The following is an 18,259-nucleotide window of genomic DNA, read 5'->3' on the forward strand; positions in this document are numbered from 1 at the left end:
GCGCAGGCCTGTGCTACTGCTGAGTGCTCGAGAGCCTTTTCCTGCCTTGTGGCTGATGGGGCCTTGCCCAGCCTTGCAGCTCAGGGCGATCTGGAGGTGTCGGACCTGAGCCTTCCTGTGGGTTTCTGCAGGAGTTGCCTGCATCACTCTAGCCTTCGTGGATGAAGGGGGGAGCCCCATCTCACTGGCATCATGGCCCCCCTCCTCTCCGGGGCCCCTCGACCCACTGCAGGAGGAGGAATTTGAGCAGCTGACCCAGGTCACTCGCTGTCCAGTCGTGCCGGACAGTTCTTCAGGTGGGTCAGCAGAGGAGGTGTTGAGTTAATGCCCTGGGAACCAGAGGCACCCTCACGTCACCCCCGTTCTTTCCTCCAGCTCACAGTGGGGCCCCATGGCTTCGACTGGACGTGTGGGAGAAGGGGAACATCAGTATCGTGCAGCTGGAGGAGAAGCTCCGGGGAGCAGCCCGCCAGGCCCTGGCCGATGCCATCATGGAGCTGCGGCTGCTGCCAGCCTCGCTGTGTACTGAGGACGCATCTCCAGGTACGTGGCTTCCAGAGAACGTGCCAGGTCCAGGCAAGACCATGTCTCTGGTGAGGTGGCAAAGGTGGGGGTCCAGGAAAGCATCTCAGAGGCACCCTCCGAAGTACGCGTTCACAGTTGTCCTTTATTTTCTCTGCGTCCGCAAGGTGACGTGTCAGCAGAAGTGCACACACGCAGTCGTCCCCCCCGCTCCAAGAGGGACACCTCCTCAGGAGCTCCCTTCACAAAAACACGTAGCTTTCAGTTGCATACACCGCCACTGGCTAGCAGGTGGCATAGGGGCACCTGTGTTGGGGCTAGGCCATCTGAAATGGGCACTGACAGTCAGTGACAGGAGTCTGTAATGTCTCATGTGCACAGGAAGTCTCCGGAGCGGGCCGTTGGAAACCAAGAGCCCTGCAGGCCGAGCTAGCACCTTTCCCCCTGGCCCTGGCCCTGGGGAGCCTGTGACTCCCCCCAGCAAAGCTGGCCGCCGTAGCTTCTGGGATATGCTGGTAATCAGAGGATGGGAAGAGCTGGTGGAGTCAGCGTCTGCCTTCTTGCTTGTCTCTTGGCTCCCCTCCACCCCCCGTAGACCTTTCCCCAGATGGTTTGTTACATAAACGGTTCTGTCCTTTCGGGGTGTACAGCGGGGCAGGTTCTCTCTGACAGAGAGCCTCAGCTTAGCAAGCGCCTTCACTGCCCTTTTTCTCATGGGGCCGTCATAGCTGCCCGCAAGAGAAGTAGGGCTTTTACCAGTGAGGGTGCCGGGGCTCGGGAAGACTGAGTGCTGCCCAAGGCCAGGGCCTGCGCCTGGGCCGCCAAGCCCCCCCACCCCCAGCTCTCATTACTGGTCCACGACGCCCCCATCCTCCACGCCATCCCCCTTCCCAGCAGCACTTCCTCATTCAGTGCCTTGCCCCCAGAGTAAAACAGAATGTGGGGACTTGGGTTCCCCCAAAACAACTGATGACATTGTCCTGGATCGGCCAGAAGACACCCGGGGCCGGAGGCGTCACAAAACTGAAAGTGTTCGGACTCCAGGTGGAACCGAGCGGGCACCAGGCCCAGATTCTGGAGCCCAGAGACAAAGGTGTGTGTGTGTGTGTGTGTGTGTGTCTGTCTGTCTGTCTGTCTTGTGGTGTTGCGTCAGGGGGGGGTGTGAAGTCACAGGTGGGTGTTGGATTTGTGTCACATGTGGAGGTGAGGCTCTTACTCTCGCTGTATCTGGAGCCCAGAGACAAAGGTGTGTGTGTGTGTGTGTGTGTGTGTCTGTCTGTCTTGTGGTGTTGCGTCAGGGGGGGTGTGAAGTCACAGGTGGGTGTTGGATTTGTGTCACATGTGGAGGTGAGGCTCTTACTCTCGCTGTATCTGGAGCCCAGAGACAAAGGTGTGTGTGTGTGTGTGTGTGTGTGTGTCTGTCTGTCTTGTGGTGTTGCGTCAGGGGGGGTGTGAAGTCACAGGTGGGTGTTGGATTTGTGTCACATGTGGAGGTGAGGCTCTTACTCTCGCTGTATCTTCAGACGCAGGACCATACAGCTAGAAGAGGGTGAGGTGGGGACCCTGCAGCCTGTGTTTGCTCATGTGACTCAGCGCTGGATGGAGTTTATGGTTCAGATTGGTGAGACCCCAGCCCCCTCGTCCCTGTACTCAACCCCATGGCCTGGTCCCCATCCTGCAGCCTCACCGTGACTTCTCTGCCCCGGTTCCAGGTTGTGCCTCAGTGTCCAGGAGCTCCACCCACATGGTGTCCCGATTCCTCCTTCCATCTGTCCTCTCTGAGTTCACCACTCTGGTCACCTCCATGGCTGGAGACACCAGTGTCCGTGTCTTTGAGCAGCATTTGTGAGTTTGGGGTATTCTGGGGGCTGAGCTCGGACGGGTGGGGGCTAGGCAGTGGGAGCCCCACTGAATGGGGCTGTGCATGGATGGTCTGCTTTCTGTGCCTCCCATCCTCCCTCCAGGGGTTCAGAGCCAGAGATCTTCAGTCCTTGCTCCCTTGGACAACTGGGCCCAACGCCACGCCCGGCAGTGGAGCGGCATCTGCTGCTTCTGGGAAGGAACTTCTTGCAGTGGAGGAGACCAACCCAGCAGGGTGAGGGCATGGCCTAGAGGGGTTGAGTTCAGAGTTCTGCGGGGCCAGGGTGGGCTCAAGGGGATCTGCCTCCAGACCCCAATTGAGCGCTCCCCCCATAGCTGCCAAAGCCGTGCAGCGCTTTGAGCCGGGAGGCGACGGGAGCTCCGGGCGAAGTGCTCCCCGGCAGAGGTTCTTGCTGCTGGAGGTCGTGGACAAGAAGGTAGATGGGGGGCCAGGGGCTGGGTGGGAGAAGGGGTTCAGTGATGTCACTGACCCTGACCCCGGACTTCCAGCTGCAGCTGCTGACCTACAACTGGGCTCCAGACTTGGGAGCGGCGTTGGGCCGAGCGCTGGTTCGCCTCGTGCAGTGGCAGAACTCGCGTGCCCACCTCATCTTCTGCCTCCTCAGCCAGAAGCTCGGGCTCTTCCATCATTACGGCCAGTTGGACTTCCCGGTGCGGGATGAAAAGGTGCCCGTTGCTCGGGCTCCCTCCTCTAGTTCTGGTTCCTAAGGGATTAGTTCAAGGAAGTGCCAGTCCGGAAGCAGGGGAGAGGGGACAGATTGAGGGCAGAGGTAGTGGGGAGGGAGCATCTGAGAGAGGAGGCCGTGGGGTGGGAGAGAGGGTCTGAAGGCAAAGGCCATGAACCCATTGTGACGTTCCATCTCTCTCAGGAGCCAAACCCATTCCTCCTGCCAACCATGGAAGCAGAGACCCTCATCCGGAGTGCAAGCCCCCCCCTGAGCCGCGAACAGGGCCGGCTGAGTGCATCCTCTCGGGGCGGGGGCCCCCTTCCCCTGGACACATTCCCCTTCGATGAGGCCCTGAGGGATATCACAGCTGCCCGCCCCAGCTCTTCACTCGGCCCTGTGCCCAGACCCCCTGATCCTGTCACCTACCATGGACAACAGTTCCTGGAGATCAAGATGGCAGAGCGCAGAGGTGAGGGCCCTGGGCCAGGCAGGGGCAGTCTGTGCAGTGTGGGAGGGAGAGGGTTGACAGCTCTTGGGGGTCGTTATTAATGCCTGCACCCCACAGAACTGGAGCGCCAGATGAAGATGGAGAACCTGTTTGTGACCTGGCAGCAGCGTTCTGCCCCAGCCAGCATGCCCATCAGTGTGAGTGGCCTGAGCCCGTGTCCTCCATGAGCATCCTGTGACCCTTCCCTGGCCACCGATCTAGCGCTCACCGCCTCATCTCCCCAGGCTGCAGAGCTGGAGACCCTGAAGCAGTCATCCCGCCTGGTGCATTACTGTGCAACGGCCCTGCTCTTCGACCCAGCTGCCTGGCTGCATGGGCCCCCCGAGACCTCTGGGCCCCCCGAGGGCCCGGTGAGGTTCCAGACTCCTGGGTTTCTCCCACGGGACCTCCCTTTACCCGCCGTGCCCTCCACTCCTCCACCCCCATGGTGTGGTTGACAACGGCTAGAGCCTGCCTTAATCTCCACTCCCACAGCGGCGCCATCGCCCCGAGTCAGGGGCTGGGAGCCGGGAGGCCCCCGCAGGCTGCGAATCCTCAGACGCGCCTCCGCCAGGAGCCCGGGAGGAGCCTTGGCTGAAGGAGTTGAGCTTGGCTTTCTTGCAGCAGTATGTGCAGTATCTGCAGAGCATGGGCTTTGTGCTCGTGCCACTGCGGCCCCCCTCACCCGCCCGCAGGTGAGTCCCTTCCTCCTCCCCTCCTCCTCCCCTGCTCCTCCTCCCCTCCTCCGCTGCAGGCGAGGCCCCGCACACCCTGCCTCTCTTTCCCCGGGCCCCATCTGAACCACGTGGGCCTTGTGCATGCCCACCCCACCGGGCCGAACGCATCCACGAGGGTCTGGGCCGCCTCCACGCGGGCCTTGGGCACGTCCTGTGAACCCCACGGCCACACAGGTGTGCGCACAGCTATGCACATCCTCACAAGCTCACGCCCACATATGTCTTGCATGCTGACTGGCTGGTGTACATCCGCGCACGGGAAGCTCCTAGGCTTCTGGATCTGGGGCTTAACGATTCCTGGCCCCATCACCGCAGGGGCCTCTCCGGGTATTTCACATAGTTCATGGCCATGGAAGCCCTGCCCTCACCGAGTTAGCCTCCCTCACCAGGGACCGCTGCCCAGGCCCACCTGCGTCACTGTCCCCCGGCCCGTTCTAAGGCAGTCGTGACAGGTCTGAGTCTTGGGAAGTAGGCAGCTCCTCTGTCTCCACCTTTCAGCTCCCCTGAGCACAGGGACACATCCATGACCACCCTTCCTGTCCTGTGTCAAATCTCAAATTCCCGTTTCTGTGGCCCCTGCTTTACGTTCCTCTCAATATCTGAGCCTCCAGGTTCTGTGCTCCCAGACCCTTCCCAGGGGCTGTGGGAACGTACCTCTTCGTGTTGCACACAGTTACTTTTGTGTACGAGTTGTACTTCCTTACTCAGGACACCACCTGGCCCAGAAAGCCAATCCCAACTGTTCAGCGTTTCTGAAACCAGCTCTCCAGCTCTCAGGCCTCCCTCCCTCTTCCAGGCATTAGGAAGAGAGGACAGGCCTGTTCCTCTGGGACCCCGCCCCTCTCATTTCTGGGCACCAGGGCCTGAGGAGGAGCTCTGCTTGCTGCCCTGACCGGTCCCCCTAAAGGAGCGTCTCTGAGAGACTTTAGTTTCCATACTTTCCATTCAGTTTGAAGCTCTTCCCAAAAGTCTGGGTTCCTTTTTTAAAACAAAAGACCCTGGGGGCACCTGGGTGGCTCAGTCAGTTGGGTATCCGACTCTTGGTCTCAACTCAGTTGGTCTTGATCTCAGGGTCATGAATCCAAGCCCCACGTTGGGCTCCACGCTGGGGATAGAGCCTACTTTAAACAAATAAAATAATTTTTTAAAAAAAGACACTGGGATGAAAAATACATTTCTGGAGCCAAATTTATAGTCAGCCCTTCCTCTCTCACCAGTCTTTAACCATCACAAATCACTGCTTAAGTCTTGTTGCAGTTTCATTGAGGATTAAATGAGACATTTCTTTTCACCAGAGGCTTTGACACAGCCCCCCCCCCCACCCCCAGACTGCCAGCAAGAGTCCTGGCGGTTTATAGCTCCTGAGGTAATGAGTGCGTCCTCCTGGCCCTTGCTCTTTTCCTTGTTCACAGTACCTTCCCTGCTTATCTTCTCCCCTTACCGCTGAGTAGAGTAGGTCTCTGGGACCCTGAAACTGCCATTCGTCAGTCAAAAGAGAACTTTTTTCTCTCAGAAGAAAGTACCTAAGCAGGGCATCAAGCATGTCCTTGAATTTTCCTCCTGAAATCTTAAACGTGCATCAGCCTCTCCTTCTCCCCCACCCCCACTCCCCCCACTGCGGGGCTATCTCCATCCCCTCACGGTGTCTCCCCGTAGTCTCAGCAGCCTCTCGTGCCCTAACCTGACCCCTCTCCGCTCACTGGTGGAAAGGGGCCTGCTCTCCTCCCCCCCACAGAGCGCTCCTCCAGCTTCCCCTTAGACCAGCAGCTGCCGTGGAGCCCTGCTGCCCCGCGGTCTAGACCTGGACTCCGGTCCCAACCACTTACCCAATGTGGTACCCCAAGCAGGTCCTTTCCCTCTCCCGCCCTGTTTCCAGTCCTACAGAACACTTGACCATGAAAGTGACTGTGGGTCTACTGGCCAGACTGCTTCCCCTGCTGGCCTGCCTCATCCTCTTGCCTCCTCTCTTCTGCAGCACCAGCCGGCTGCGGGCCATGGCCATCCTTGGAACAGAGGGTCGCGGCTCCTTCTCCTGCCCTAAAACCAAGACCGATGGGAGCCCTAAGGTATCACATCATCGCGTACCTTCCCTGACAGTGCAGTCAGTGATGCCCCAGACCCAGGAATCACTGACCCAAAGGACTCCCCTGCTGGTTCAAGACTCGTGAATCCCCAGTGCTTGCCCATGAACCCTAGTCTCTCTCCTTTCTTCAGAGCACTGGCTCTCCGGTCACCACCTACCACCTGCAGCGGGCACTGCCCGGGGGCATCATCCTCATGGAGCTGGCTTTTCAGGTGAGCAGGGAAGAACAGTGAGTGGGGAGAGCCAGATCCACCTGTCTCTTGCCCTCCTGACCTCATCTTCATCCTCTCTCCAGGGCTGTTACTTCTGTGTCAAACAGTTTGCCCTAGAATGTTCCCGGATCCCCATGGGGCAAGCTGTCAACTCTCAGGTATGTGGTGGGGACAGAGGGGAAATAGGGGGTCTCGGACATAGTGCATCCCCAGTGCACTGTGCCCAGTAAGAGGAATACACAGGTAGTCTGGGCCGGTGGTGATCTATTGCTTGGGCTGGCCAGGCCAGTGGCCTTTCCGGCGCCATGACTGGGTCATCTACCCATCAGCCTCACTCTGTCAGTGGGCCAGAGCTATATTCCACCGTAGCGCTGGAGGCAGAAGGCAGTCCAGTACAGTGGCCTGCTCTGGTCCTGTGTTCATCGTGGGACTGACGGGAGCCCAGCACCATGGTCGATCCATTAACCATAGATGGCCAGTGAGGACCTTAGAACATAGTAGGTAATCTGACACATGGGTACATCGATGGCATGGGCAGTCCTGGCCTGATCTAGAGCTGGAGACAGCCAGGCTTTGTCAGGATCGCCACTAAACCTTAGAATGAGGACCAGAGTTCCCAGCCACACAGCGTACCCCTGGCACTTGGTTGTTATTTATGTCCCTCTCTGTCTCCTTTGGGGCAGGGCCTCTGTATCCATGAGGGCCCAGCTCCCAGGAGTGCACAGAATGAGTCAGGATCGAGTGAGGTCAGGGACCTAAAGCCCTCTAGACTTCGGTCACCAGGCACGTCATGTGAGGGCCTGTGCCTTCCTTGTGCCTCTCATTTTGTTCCTGAGATCAGGATCTGACTGGGCCTAGTCTGCCTGACTCCTCTTATCTGGATAGCTCACATCCCAGCCCGGGGATGGTTGCCTTTGACTTGAGTGTGGACACCTAGTCCAACCATCACGGGATAAGGTGACCCAGAAAAGCGTGGTGACTTTGTGTGCAGAAACCTACCTGGGCCAGAGTGCTCCGGAGGGAGCACCTCTGACAGACAGGTACGCTTTCACACTTTGCTGTCGTGCTGGTGGGAAGACCCAGCCCCGTGACACTCTCGAGCTTCTTGAAGTCCTTGTGGTTTCCTGCCCCTGATCTCCATCAAGCTTGGCTCTCCCTGCCCCTGCTTGTGTAATCGCTGACTCTACATAGATTTCTAAATTGCTGAACTGTTGCCGTTGTTACTAAGTGCAGAGTATGCATACTCAGCGTAGAAGAGAATTTTCCTCCTGCTGTACCCGTAGGGGACCTACTTAAGTATATGTCCCCTGCAACATGCCAGTCAGCGGCAGGACTGGGGCTGAAGTCTAGGTCTGTGGCCGAGAGCCCTCGGCTAACATGCACCGTCATGTGCCATCCCTGACATGAAGTCAGCAGTGTCCCTGAGCCTGAATTATGTCCCCCCGGCTTTCCTCTCTTCCCCTTCCCCTCCTCCACGAGCATCCTGAGGCCTTTCCACTCTAGTGCTCATGATCATCATAATCCATGGGCCCTTCAGTTTACCACACACTCTCTAGCTTTGCAAAGACCTCTGCTTTATCTCCGTGTGGATGAGGGAGCTGAAACCGAGACATTGTGACTCAGTCAAGGCCAGACAGCTGCTCTGACCCCGAGGCTGTCACTTCTTCAACAGCCAGTTCTTTCCTTTCCTAATAACTCCTGCTTCCAGTGCTTCCAAGGGCTTGGGCCTGTAGATCCTGCCAGCCCAGCGCCACGGATCCAGCCGCTAACACACTCTCGGTGACAATGACTTCCACCAGGAAAGCACCAGCTCCGTGTTTCTGTCTGCCTTTCTTCCTCCATCCATGGTTCATTCATTCATTCACAGATCAATTAGAGGAGGCCCACCCTGGCCTAGCCCTGGCAGGATGTCCCAGAGGACGCTTTACGAACGAGTAGGAGCTAGCCAGATTTGGGGAGCAGGGAGAGCAGCATTCCAGGCAGAGAGAACGAGCAGGTACAAAAGTATGAAGAGAACATGTGATGTACTGGGAAGAGCAGGTAGTTTGATGGGAAGGTCAAGCTGGAGAAATGGGAGGAGCCAGGAAAGACTTCCTAATACACATTCCATGCCTGGCCTCCCCTGGCCGCCAGCATAAAACTGGCACTTCACTAGATTTTCCATAACACCATCTTCCGATGTCCTACATTCTTGTTTCTGTGGCCTGACGTTGGCCGTCCTGTCTGCCTACCGCTAGAACGTAGACTCCTTGAGGGCAGGGTTTGCTCTTCTCCCAGTGTATCCCCAGCGCCTCGAACAGTACCTGGCAGGCACTAACCGGTATGTTTTGCATCAGTGGATCCGTGCCAGACATTAGCAGAATCTGGGGTAGAGTAAAAAGGCCCCTCTATCAAAACAATCATAGTTTCATGTAAACAGAATGACACTTCTGTATGAAAAAGGGGATACACTGAGGACAGCTTCCCACAGAAGTCATTCCGGCAGAAGGGGGTTCCCCTGGGCCCAGAGCAACAGGGGGAATCTTGAACTTCCTCTTCCCGTGGAAGAGGGAGAGAAATGGGAACGTGCCAGGTGGCCTGCCGGGCCCTGACCCGGTCCCCACCCCCCCGCCCCCCGCCTTCCGCCCTCCAGCTGTCCATGCTGTTCACGGAGGAATGCGACAAGGTGCGGGACCTGATGCATGTGCACTCGTTCAGCTACGACTTCCACCTGCGCCTCGTGCACCAGCACGTTCTGGGCGCCCACCTGGTGCTGCGGCACGGCTACCACCTGACCACCTTCCTGCGGCACTTCCTGGCCCACCACCCCGACGGGCCCCACTTCGGCCGCAATCACATTTACCAAGGTCGGTGCTCAAGGGCAGGCCAGTGAACCAGAGATAGACCACAGGGCATCAAACCAGGGCCGATGGGACCACTTCCTGGGACCAGACCTCCTCACCTCCTGTCCCGTATGGTTAATCTCCTTAATGTCACTTGGCCCATGTTCCCGTGTCTCTGGTTTGTGTCTTAAGTTCTTCACCCTGTTTCCTATCAGAGTTTAGATCTTGACCTCGGTCTGTCTGTTCTGAGCCACTTTGGGCCCATCTCGATGTTCTACAGGACCTTAGGAGTTCCCCAGAAAAACAGAGCCAGTCCACCTGTCAGTCAGAGCCTTAGGAACATCCGTCCCCCTCTCCCACCTATTCAGTATGTCTGTCACAGGCTCAGCATCTCCTGGGACTTGCCCCTCAGGGACACTGGAGCTCTCCACACCACTCATCGCTGCCCACCAGCTGTATAACTACGTAGCTGACCATGCCGGCTCCTACCACATGAAGCCATTGCGGATGGCTCGGCCAGGAGGCCCAGAACATAACGAATATGCCCTGGTATCGGCGTGGCACAGGTGAAGTGGCCGGGGGCGGAGGGGGGCACCAGCATGTGCTCTGGCGGAGCTGAGGTCAGGGCCATCCGGGCAGTAGGGAGACTGGTGTTTTCTCGAGCCCCTGGCTTCATTAGAACCTCAGGACTGGCATCTTCCCCACCCCTACTGTACAGCTCCGGCTCCTACCTGGACTCTGAGGGGCTTCGTCACCAGGACGATTTCGATGTGTCTCTGCTGGTGTGTCACTGTGCTGCACCCTTCGAAGAGCAAGGAGAAGCCGAGCGGCATGTTCTGCGGTCAGCGGATCCCCCCCCGCCTTGAGTGTGCTCGTTGCTCAGCCTCCCCTGTACCCTTGCTCTCTGTGTCTCTTGCTCTGATCACCACATTCCTACCCCTTCCCCACCCCAGGCTGCAGTTCTTCGTGGTGCTCACCAGCCAGCGAGAGCTCTTCCCCAGACTCACCGCGGACATGCGCCGGTTCCGGAAGCCACCCAAACTACCCCCTGAGCCAGAAGCTCCTGGGAGCTCAGCTGGTAGTCCGGGGGAGGCCTCGGGATTTGGTCTGGCCCCTGGACCAGCTCCCCTGTTCCCCCCACTGGCTGCAGAGGTGGGGGTGGCACGGGCACGGCTGGCTCAGCTGGTCCGGCTGGCTGGAGGACACTGCCGTCGGGACACCCTCTGGAAGCGCCTCTTCTTGCTGGAGCCTCCGGGGCCTGACCGGCTACGGCTGGGGGGGCGCCTGGCCCTGGCGGAGCTGGAGGAACTCCTGGAAGCAGTCCATGCCAAATCCATTGGGGACATTGACCCCCAGCTGGTAAGCGGCTGTGGGTTCTAGAAGGGGCTGATTTGGATACTAGGGATTCTAGCAGCAGCCAGGGGAGACGGTGCAGAGATCTCAGGTGGCTCTGAGACAGCAGATCCAGCCCCATGGACCTTCCCCTAGGACTGCTTCCTGTCTATGACAGTCTCCTGGTACCAGAGCTTGATCAAGGTTCTCCTAAGCCGCTTTCCTCAGAGCTGTCGCCATTTCCAGAGCCCAGACTTGGGAACTCAATACCTGGTAAGTCTCTTTGAGCCTCCTCTGAAAGGGGAGATGTAGCCAAAGGCCTCATCAGAGAGGTAACAGGTCCCTGAAGGAGCTCCAGCCCAACTAAATGAGGTCTGCTTTGGCGGGAGGCCTAGATGGAATGGGGTCCATGTGAACCCCTTCAAGCACTGAGCACCAAGCCTCGACATAGGAATTGTGAGAAAAACCTAGAGCTCTGACCTTAAAAGCTCACAAAAAGGGGCGCCTGGGTGGCGCAGTCGTTAAGCGTCTGCCTTCAGCTCAGGTCATGATCCCAGGGTCCTGGGATCGAGCCCCGCATAGGGCTGGCTCCCTGCGTGGCGGGAAGCCTGCTTCTCCCTCTCCCACTCCCCCTGCTTGTGTTCCCCCTCTCACTGGGTCTCTCTGTCAAATAAAATCTTTAAAAAAATAAGTAAAAATAAGCTCACAAAAAAAACACAGACCTTTGGCTAGAGATCCAGAGGGCCAAGCTCTGGAACCTCATCAGTGGTTGGTCTTAGGGGCTGGAATCCCAAGAAGGACCTCTGTGGCTTTAAAGCCTTGTTAGCCAAAGTGTGGTTTTCACCCCAGCAGCAGCACCTGGGAGTGTGCCAGTGTGCCAAAATGCAGAGTCTCGGGCCCCAGCTCCGACCCGCTGACTCAGCACGTGCCTTCTAGCTCAATCCCCACATGCACGTGAGAGGCTAAGAACTACCTGGGCCAGGTAGAGGGAAGAAAGGCTCAGGTGGTGGCCGGAGAGCATGGGGGCTGAGAGACTGAAGAGGTGGGCCTGGCGAGAGTGGTGGTTGTGGGGAGGAGGCATTCAGAAGACTTCCAAAAAAGTAGGCATTGGCCCGTAGGGAGGGGTCCCGCAGCACTGCTTGTGGGGAAGGCCAGCTTCAGGGTGTGAAGGGGCGTCCCGGCATGCTGAGGTGGTAAGGCTGCAGTTGTGCAGGGGGGTTGAGCAGACGGGGGTGCTCCTGTGGGTGGTGGGAGCACTGAAACAGGAGTGGCTTTGGGGGAAGGGTGAGGAATTGGGTCGGAGGTCCATGAGGCCCTCCCAGGACCACACTCTAGAAGGTTGAGGGACCGGAGCCCAGGAGAGAGAGAGACCTTGGCAGCATCTGTGTGAACGGGTGGTCACTGAAGCCTAGGAGTAGAAGGAATCATCTGGAAGAGATCACAGAGCTGAGCAAAGGGACAGTCAGACATAGGGGGACAGTCCCAGGGGAGGTCAAAGAGATACAAGACTCAGGACAGGGGGCAAGGAGGGCTTGCGCCAAGGGTAGAGAACTCTCCATCACTGACGGGCTTCCGTGTGCCAGCTCTGTGCAGGACCTCTAGCTAGACAAGCGCTGAAACCTTCCAGTCAGGCGCCTCCCCCTCATTTTGAGGAGGCTGGTTGGGCTGCCGGGGAGCCAGCGAGGATGAGGGCTGCGGTTCAGTTCAGAGACAAGGTCCTGGGCAACCGGAACGCAGGTGGGCTCAGGTGTGGTGATGGAAACAGGCCTTCCTCACACCGGTCCTACTTCCAGAATGCCCTCAAGGAAGGTGAATGCCGCCTCAGGTGACACAGACCTCACTCCCCATGTCACTTTGTCTTTCACTGCAGGTTGTGCTGAATCAGAAGTTTACGGACTGTTTCGTGCTGGTGTTTCTGGATTCCCACTTGGGAAAGACGGTGAGAACAGGGGTGAGGGGCTTTGTGTCAGCCTAGTGGGAGGCTCCCCCCCTGGAGCTTGCTGAGGTTGGGGAGCCCTGTTCCCCATGCCTCCCCTCCCCCCCCCCACCTCTCACCACTGCACCCCTGCCATGTTCCCCACAGTCTTTGACAGTGGTTTTCCGAGAGCCCTTCCCGGTACAGCCGCAGGACAGCGAGAGCCCCCCCGCCCAGCTGGTCTCCACCTACCACCACCTCGAGTCCGTCATCAACACAGCTTGCTTCACCCTCTGGACCCGCCTCCTCTGAGGCCCAGACCAGTGAATGTCACCGTTCCTCGAACCATGGGGGCCTGGAAGATTGCCCACTTGAAGCAGGACTGACCAGCCCTTCTGGGCCTGGACACTGAAGGACACCAAAAGCTTTGTGACTAGATCTCAGGGGTCTGCAGCCCCAGCCTCACAGTGAGAGCTGCCCTCCTGAGCACTTGCCACTGCTGACCAGCCCAGCGCTCCAGAGGGGCAGATCAACTCCCTGAGGTGCGCATCTCCTTTCAGGCCCCTGGGCCCTTCCAGAAAGGGACTACACCTTCCTACTCAGCTGGTGTAGTCCCAGGAATTCACACCAGGTGGCAAGCGCTCACCCAGGGAGCTCCTCTGCCTGAACGCTGCCTCCAAGTCTCGGATTGCCGTCAGCCACTCCACCCCCACGTTGAGCCCTCTGGTATTAATTTCCCACTTGAACATCATTGCTGGACGTTGCCATTGAGATATGACACCATGGTTCCAATGTTAGCCCTGCCTCTGAAGCCTCTGTGACCACAGGCCAGTCCCTCAGCTCTCTGACCTGCGGTTTGTGGTGTATAAATGAAGAGGTGGACTCAAAAACCCCCGTGTGCACAGGAGAGTGGAGCACTTGAGTGTGAGCCGTACGTCCCTTCTCGCCCTGGGAGAGCGAGCGGTTAGACACTGTCCCCCACCTGCCCAATCACACACACACACACACACACGGGAAAATGTTGAGCAGGTGGTCTTTAATTCAGGCGATGCAGGCTGCTCGGCGCCCTGTCCCACAGAGGCAGGCGGGGGCAGGGCAGGACCTCACTGGCCAGCCTGTGGGCGGCCCTGCCTATCCCAGTACGAGCGAAGCCAATTCAAGCCCTCTACTGTGTCTCCTGAGGAGAGAGGGAGGTGGCCGCGTCTCAGCTGGTGAGGAGAAAAGCAGCCATGTCCAATACCTGTCCCTCCAGAGCTCCCTTCGCCAGGGCCTGGCCTGGGGCCCCAGCACCACCCCCCTCACCTTGAGGCCGGTACTCGCAGCCCACAAAGCCCCTGTAGCCTTCATCCTCCAGCAGCTGGAACAGATAGGGGAAGTTCAGCTCCCCGGGGCTGTCAGGCTCCCCCCGGCCCGGGACCTGTGCCACCTGCACGTGCCCTAGACACAGACGGGGGCAGGTGTGGGGCCCAGGCTCCAGCTGAGGCCTGAGGAACAAATGCGAGGGGGCGTGGGGGTTGAAGGGGTGGGAGCACAGCAGACGAGGAGCAAAGACAGACTCCTCTCACCAACGAGGGGCAGGAACTCCCGTATGTTTCCTGTCAGGTTCCCATCCATGATCTGCCAGTGGAATAGGTCCTGAGTAGAGAACACTAGTCAGAGATCCTGCAGGCCCCCTGGTCCCCCACCCCATCCTCCCCAGATGTGGGGAACATGGGCCTTCTGAGAAGCACTCCCTTTCTTCCACCTACCATCTGTAACTGGAGGTTGGGTCTTCCAACCTTCTGTAAGAGGGCTGCCGCTGGGAGAGAAACCGGGGAGGGGGCCGTGAGACCCAAGGAGAGCACAAGGATCAGAGGAGGCTGGGGGGGAGGGTACAGGGCTGCGGTCCTACCCTGCTGGGGGGTGTCCAGGAAGTACCGGGGGTCAGTGATGCGGGTATTGATGGGCTCCAGCAGTCCCACGAGGCTCTCCTAGCACCACCATGGACCCGTGAACAGCGCTCTGCTCCAGTTCCGTTCCCCTCCCGGCCAGTCACTGGTGAAGGCCCTCACCGTTCCCTTTGAGCTGGGCTAGGGCCCAGCCTCATGCCTCATTTGCTCGCCCCGCTGTGCGCCCCCTCCACACACGTAGGCATTCACGTAAGTATGCGTGTCTGTATGTCCTTGGGTCTCACCTGGGCCAAAACCCCAGCTGCGTGCCTCAGGTTCTCCAGAAAAACCGTCTCCATTTCGCTCCTGACTGCTGCTCGGTCAGCCCCCTGGGGTACCCGGCCAGCCATCAGGTGAACCCTGGGGGAACGTGGCACTGGAGGAGGCTGGGGAGGCCATCCGGACTGCAGGGCCCTCGTTCTTCTGGCTCCCGGTGTGTGCCGCCTCCAGCTGCCCTCCCAGCCCCCCACCCCCCTCTGGCTGGGCTGTCACCTGCCCTCCTATGTCAGCCTGAGATACCTTCTGAGGGTCACCCCATCCTCCCGCCGCAGAGACCTCTCATTTAGCCCTCCCTGTCTTCTCTACCTCTCCTTTCCAGCGGGCCCTCTCCTGGGGCTACAAGCATGCACGACAGCCTCTCTCCCTAACAAGTATTTTGACCCTTTCCCTTAAGTATTCCGAGCTGCCTGTCTCCAAGCCTTGCATCTGTTGCTTAAAGTCTTCCCATCTGCTTTCAGCCCCCAGCACTCACCAGTAATGACCCCTGTTGCCGGTTCCATCTCAGCCCGCTTACCCTCAGCGGGGCCTGACATTTATTTGATCAGCCCCACTGTGCCTCTTCCACCTCCTGCTGCCATCTCCTGATCCTTCTTGGCCACACCCAGCTCCAAAGGGCCACATCTCCAGCCTCAGGAACTCTGCTGAGCACCCCAAGCCTTCTCTTGTCTCTGGCCACTGCATCCTCGCCTCCAGTGCTCCTTACATCAAGCAAATGCCTGTTCATTCCTTTTAGACCCAGCTCAACATCACTACCTGTAAGAAGCTTCCTCTGATCCCAAACAGGTGCCATAAACTGACCCTTCCTCCAATGGATCACTCCGTAGGTTTACTTTGCTATCTCCCTAGCCAGGCAGCTCCTGGCACGGGATCCCAGCCTGAAAGAGTAGCCAACTGAGAATGACACAGGACAAATAAAACACAAAAGACAATTTACAAAGGGCCGGGGGCTGGCAGAGTGGAGAAGGGCCCGTGCGCTGACTCCCGAACCTCTCCAACCTGGCGTTCCGTTCTCCCAGACCCCAGACGTGGGGCAGGGTCTTGGAGGGGACAGGGCAGGATGGGGAGGAGGTGGAGGAGAGGGTAGGATACCTGGGACAGCCCAGAGCCTTGGCGTACAGCACTGCCTGCTCCAGCCCCTCTCGGAAGGCCGCTTGCCTCCCGGGAACGGCCCCCAGCCCCATTTCCCCTTTCTCTCGGTCTCCTGCGGAGAGAACGGGCCTCAGCCCCGGCTCGCGTCCTCGGGCCTCCCGGTAACCCCCCGCCTCGGCCCCGCGGCGCACCAGGGGGCGTGTTGATCAGCACCAGCCGCAGCCCCGCTTCCCGCGCCGCGCGCGCCAGTGCCTCGGGCTGCTCCGCGTACGGCCAGGCCACCTCCGCGGCCTCGAAGCCCGAGCTGCCGGCCGCCCGGAGCCGCGCGGGGAGCCCGGGGAGCTCGGGGAACAGCCACGACACGTTGGCCGAGAAACGGAGTGGAGCCATGGCCGGCCGGGGACACGCGCGCAGGGCAGAGTTTGGGACCGGCCGGAAGGCGGAAGCAGGCGGGGCGCCGCGGAACGGACCTGACCCCGCCCGGCGGGGGAGCGCAGATCCGGGGGGAGGGCGCTGCGGAGCCCGGTCGAGAGGGGGAGCGCGGATCGGGGGGGAGTGCGCTGCGGGGCTGGGCGGGGCGGGGAATCGAGGATCCGGGGGGAGGGCGCTGCGGGGCCGGGTCGGGAGGGGGATCGCAGATCCCGTGGGAGGGCGCTGCGAGGCTGGGTCGGGAGGGGGATCGCCGATCGGGGGGAGGGCGCTGCGGGGCCGGGTCGGGCGGGGGATCTCCAATTCCGGGGGAGGGCGCTGCGGGGCTGGGCCGGGCGGAGAATCGCCGATCCCGGGGGAGGGCGCTGCGGGGCCCGGACTTGGCCCGCTGGGGGAGAGCGTCTGGGGAGCCCGACCCGACTGGGGGCGCGCTGGCTCCGTGAGCCGAGCCAAGAGCCCTCTGTGCCAGCCTTTTTTGGTTAGAAAAGTAGTGTGGGGTAAAGACCGCGGATGGTTCAGAAAAGTGACATTTTTCGAGACTGGAGAAGGGGAAACGTGGGAGAGGTGACAGAACCGAGCGAGAGGAGCTTGGCCCTGGTGTGGGCAGGAGAGCCCCCCGCTCCAACCGCCGGAGGGTAGACGAGCGAGGCGGGGGGGGGGGGGGGGAGGCTGGGGTCCCCTGGGCTGAGAGCCCGGAGATAAGGCAAGAGAGAGCTGGCCCGTCCTGAGAACCCAGTTAAAAGTGAGGAACGTGAACTTTAACAAATACTTAGTATTTACCCTCATTATAAAAATAGTATCTGTTCATTATGCAACGTTTGAAAGCTACACGACGAAATCAAGAACATTTAAATCACCAGTCATTACACCACTAACCGTTAACTTTCCCTTACAGATTAAAAAATAAACAAAAGGGTTTTTTTCTTAGAGAATTCTGATCATACTGTACATGCAGTTTTATGGTCTGCTTTTTCATTTAATATTTTGTTACCATTTCCCCGTGTTCAATATCCCTCAAAGTCGTTGCATTCGCTGTTCATTGTGCCATACCCGCAGCCCAGAATTTATCCTACTGCTCTGCTGATGGTCATTAGGGTTTTTCAACATTCGTGTGTGTGTAATGCACCTCTTGGCTCCATCTCTGAACTTTTTTCTTAGGTTCCTTTGAGATGTCCATTACAGTATTTGCCAGCCCAAAGTCCTTTATAAGGGAAACTGGCCTCACCACTGGTCTCTGCCCTGAGCGGTTATGGGTGGGCTGTTCCCTCTTATCCCGAGCTGATTGGGCCACAGGAGGACATCTGATCCAAGGGCAGCCAATGCCTTTGCCGGCCGAAGACCCATTACTTGCCTAGTTTGGAAAGATGATCTGGCCAATCGGATTCTCTTTCTCAAAGTTCAAAGTACTGAGAAAGTCAACTAAGAGGCAGTCTTGCCAAAAAATGTGGCTGTAGAAACAAAGTAAGGAGGAGTCGGTAAAGGAATGCTAGCGCAGACAGGGGGGTAACCAAGCACGAGAATACTAGGGGTAGAGGTAGCACGTTGAGAAACCTCTGCGTAGAGTTTCTCGGGCTGGCAAAACCCACAACTACATCGGGTCTGTGCACTTCCCAGGCTGGGATGTTTAGACTTTCCTGGGTTTCTGTGTCTGTAGCCTCTTAATGTTTCTTGAGAGAATGCGAATGAGTTTATTTCATCCTCAATAACACGAGTGATTGGGAAGATTCCTAAGGTTGGAATTACATAGTCAGCCAATAGGAACATGTTTAAGGTCTTGATGCTCTGCTAAATTGCTTTTCAAAATTATTGCAAGTTTATACTCCACCGGTACGTGAGCGGAAGTCCTCTTGGTCTGTTTTCTGCGCTAGCTTTGAC

At 58.5% G+C, this 18,259-nt stretch overlaps 2 protein-coding genes across 8 annotated transcripts in view; one reads left to right on the forward strand and one right to left on the reverse strand.

Annotated features, from left to right (window-relative positions):
• Positions 1-13,558, forward strand: part of SZT2 (SZT2 subunit of KICSTOR complex) — a 50,403-nt gene extending 36,845 nt beyond the window's left edge. The window contains exons 50-72 of one of the 4 annotated variants that reach the window (XM_027603781.2): positions 132-296; positions 376-543; positions 904-1,037; positions 1,449-1,615; positions 2,046-2,143; positions 2,235-2,367; positions 2,487-2,617; positions 2,719-2,819; positions 2,893-3,069; positions 3,273-3,540; positions 3,637-3,716; positions 3,804-3,929; positions 4,054-4,253; positions 6,271-6,361; positions 6,510-6,590; positions 6,674-6,748; positions 9,223-9,436; positions 9,795-9,978; positions 10,131-10,253; positions 10,366-10,771; positions 10,901-11,017; positions 12,615-12,683; positions 12,828-13,558. In XM_027603781.2, the coding sequence (XP_027459582.1) occupies positions 132-296; positions 376-543; positions 904-1,037; positions 1,449-1,615; positions 2,046-2,143; positions 2,235-2,367; positions 2,487-2,617; positions 2,719-2,819; positions 2,893-3,069; positions 3,273-3,540; positions 3,637-3,716; positions 3,804-3,929; positions 4,054-4,253; positions 6,271-6,361; positions 6,510-6,590; positions 6,674-6,748; positions 9,223-9,436; positions 9,795-9,978; positions 10,131-10,253; positions 10,366-10,771; positions 10,901-11,017; positions 12,615-12,683; positions 12,828-12,971 (3,452 nt within the window). In that variant the 3' untranslated portion in view covers positions 12,972-13,558. Of the gene's footprint in view, positions 1-131; positions 297-375; positions 544-903; positions 1,038-1,448; positions 1,616-2,045; positions 2,144-2,234; positions 2,368-2,486; positions 2,618-2,718; positions 2,820-2,892; positions 3,070-3,272; positions 3,541-3,636; positions 3,717-3,803; positions 3,930-4,053; positions 4,254-6,270; positions 6,362-6,509; positions 6,591-6,673; positions 6,749-8,457; positions 8,587-9,222; positions 9,437-9,794; positions 9,979-10,130; positions 10,254-10,365; positions 10,772-10,900; positions 11,018-12,614; positions 12,684-12,827 lie in introns of those variants that run through there. The other 3 variants (XM_027603792.2, XM_027603803.2, XM_027603813.2) reach the window with 3 other exon arrangements.
• Positions 13,559-13,678: 120 nt separating this feature from the next.
• On the reverse strand, positions 13,679-16,415 carry HYI (hydroxypyruvate isomerase (putative)). Of its 4 annotated transcripts, XM_027603905.2 has the most exons (9): positions 16,147-16,411; positions 15,956-16,067; positions 15,442-15,564; positions 14,833-14,947; positions 14,551-14,629; positions 14,408-14,457; positions 14,225-14,294; positions 13,962-14,096; positions 13,679-13,836 (listed from the first exon to the last, which is right to left on the reverse strand). In XM_027603905.2, the coding sequence occupies exons 1-9, from the start codon at positions 16,343-16,345 to the stop codon at positions 13,763-13,765; spliced, it is 957 nt and encodes a 318-aa protein (XP_027459706.1). In that variant the 5' UTR covers positions 16,346-16,411; the 3' UTR covers positions 13,679-13,762. The 4 variants fall into 4 exon arrangements, with proteins under 4 accessions (XP_027459706.1, XP_027459696.1, XP_027459676.1 ...); XM_027603895.2 differs by lacking the exon at positions 15,442-15,564 and having other exon boundaries at positions 13,679-13,867; positions 13,962-14,016; positions 14,577-14,629; positions 16,147-16,415; XM_027603875.2 differs by lacking the exon at positions 15,442-15,564 and having other exon boundaries at positions 13,679-13,867; positions 16,147-16,407.
• Between the last annotated feature and the right edge of the window lie 1,844 nt (positions 16,416-18,259).

This window comes from Zalophus californianus, chromosome 4, assembly GCF_009762305.2.
Source record: "Zalophus californianus isolate mZalCal1 chromosome 4, mZalCal1.pri.v2, whole genome shotgun sequence".
NCBI classification, from domain to species: Eukaryota; Metazoa; Chordata; class Mammalia; order Carnivora; family Otariidae; genus Zalophus; species Zalophus californianus.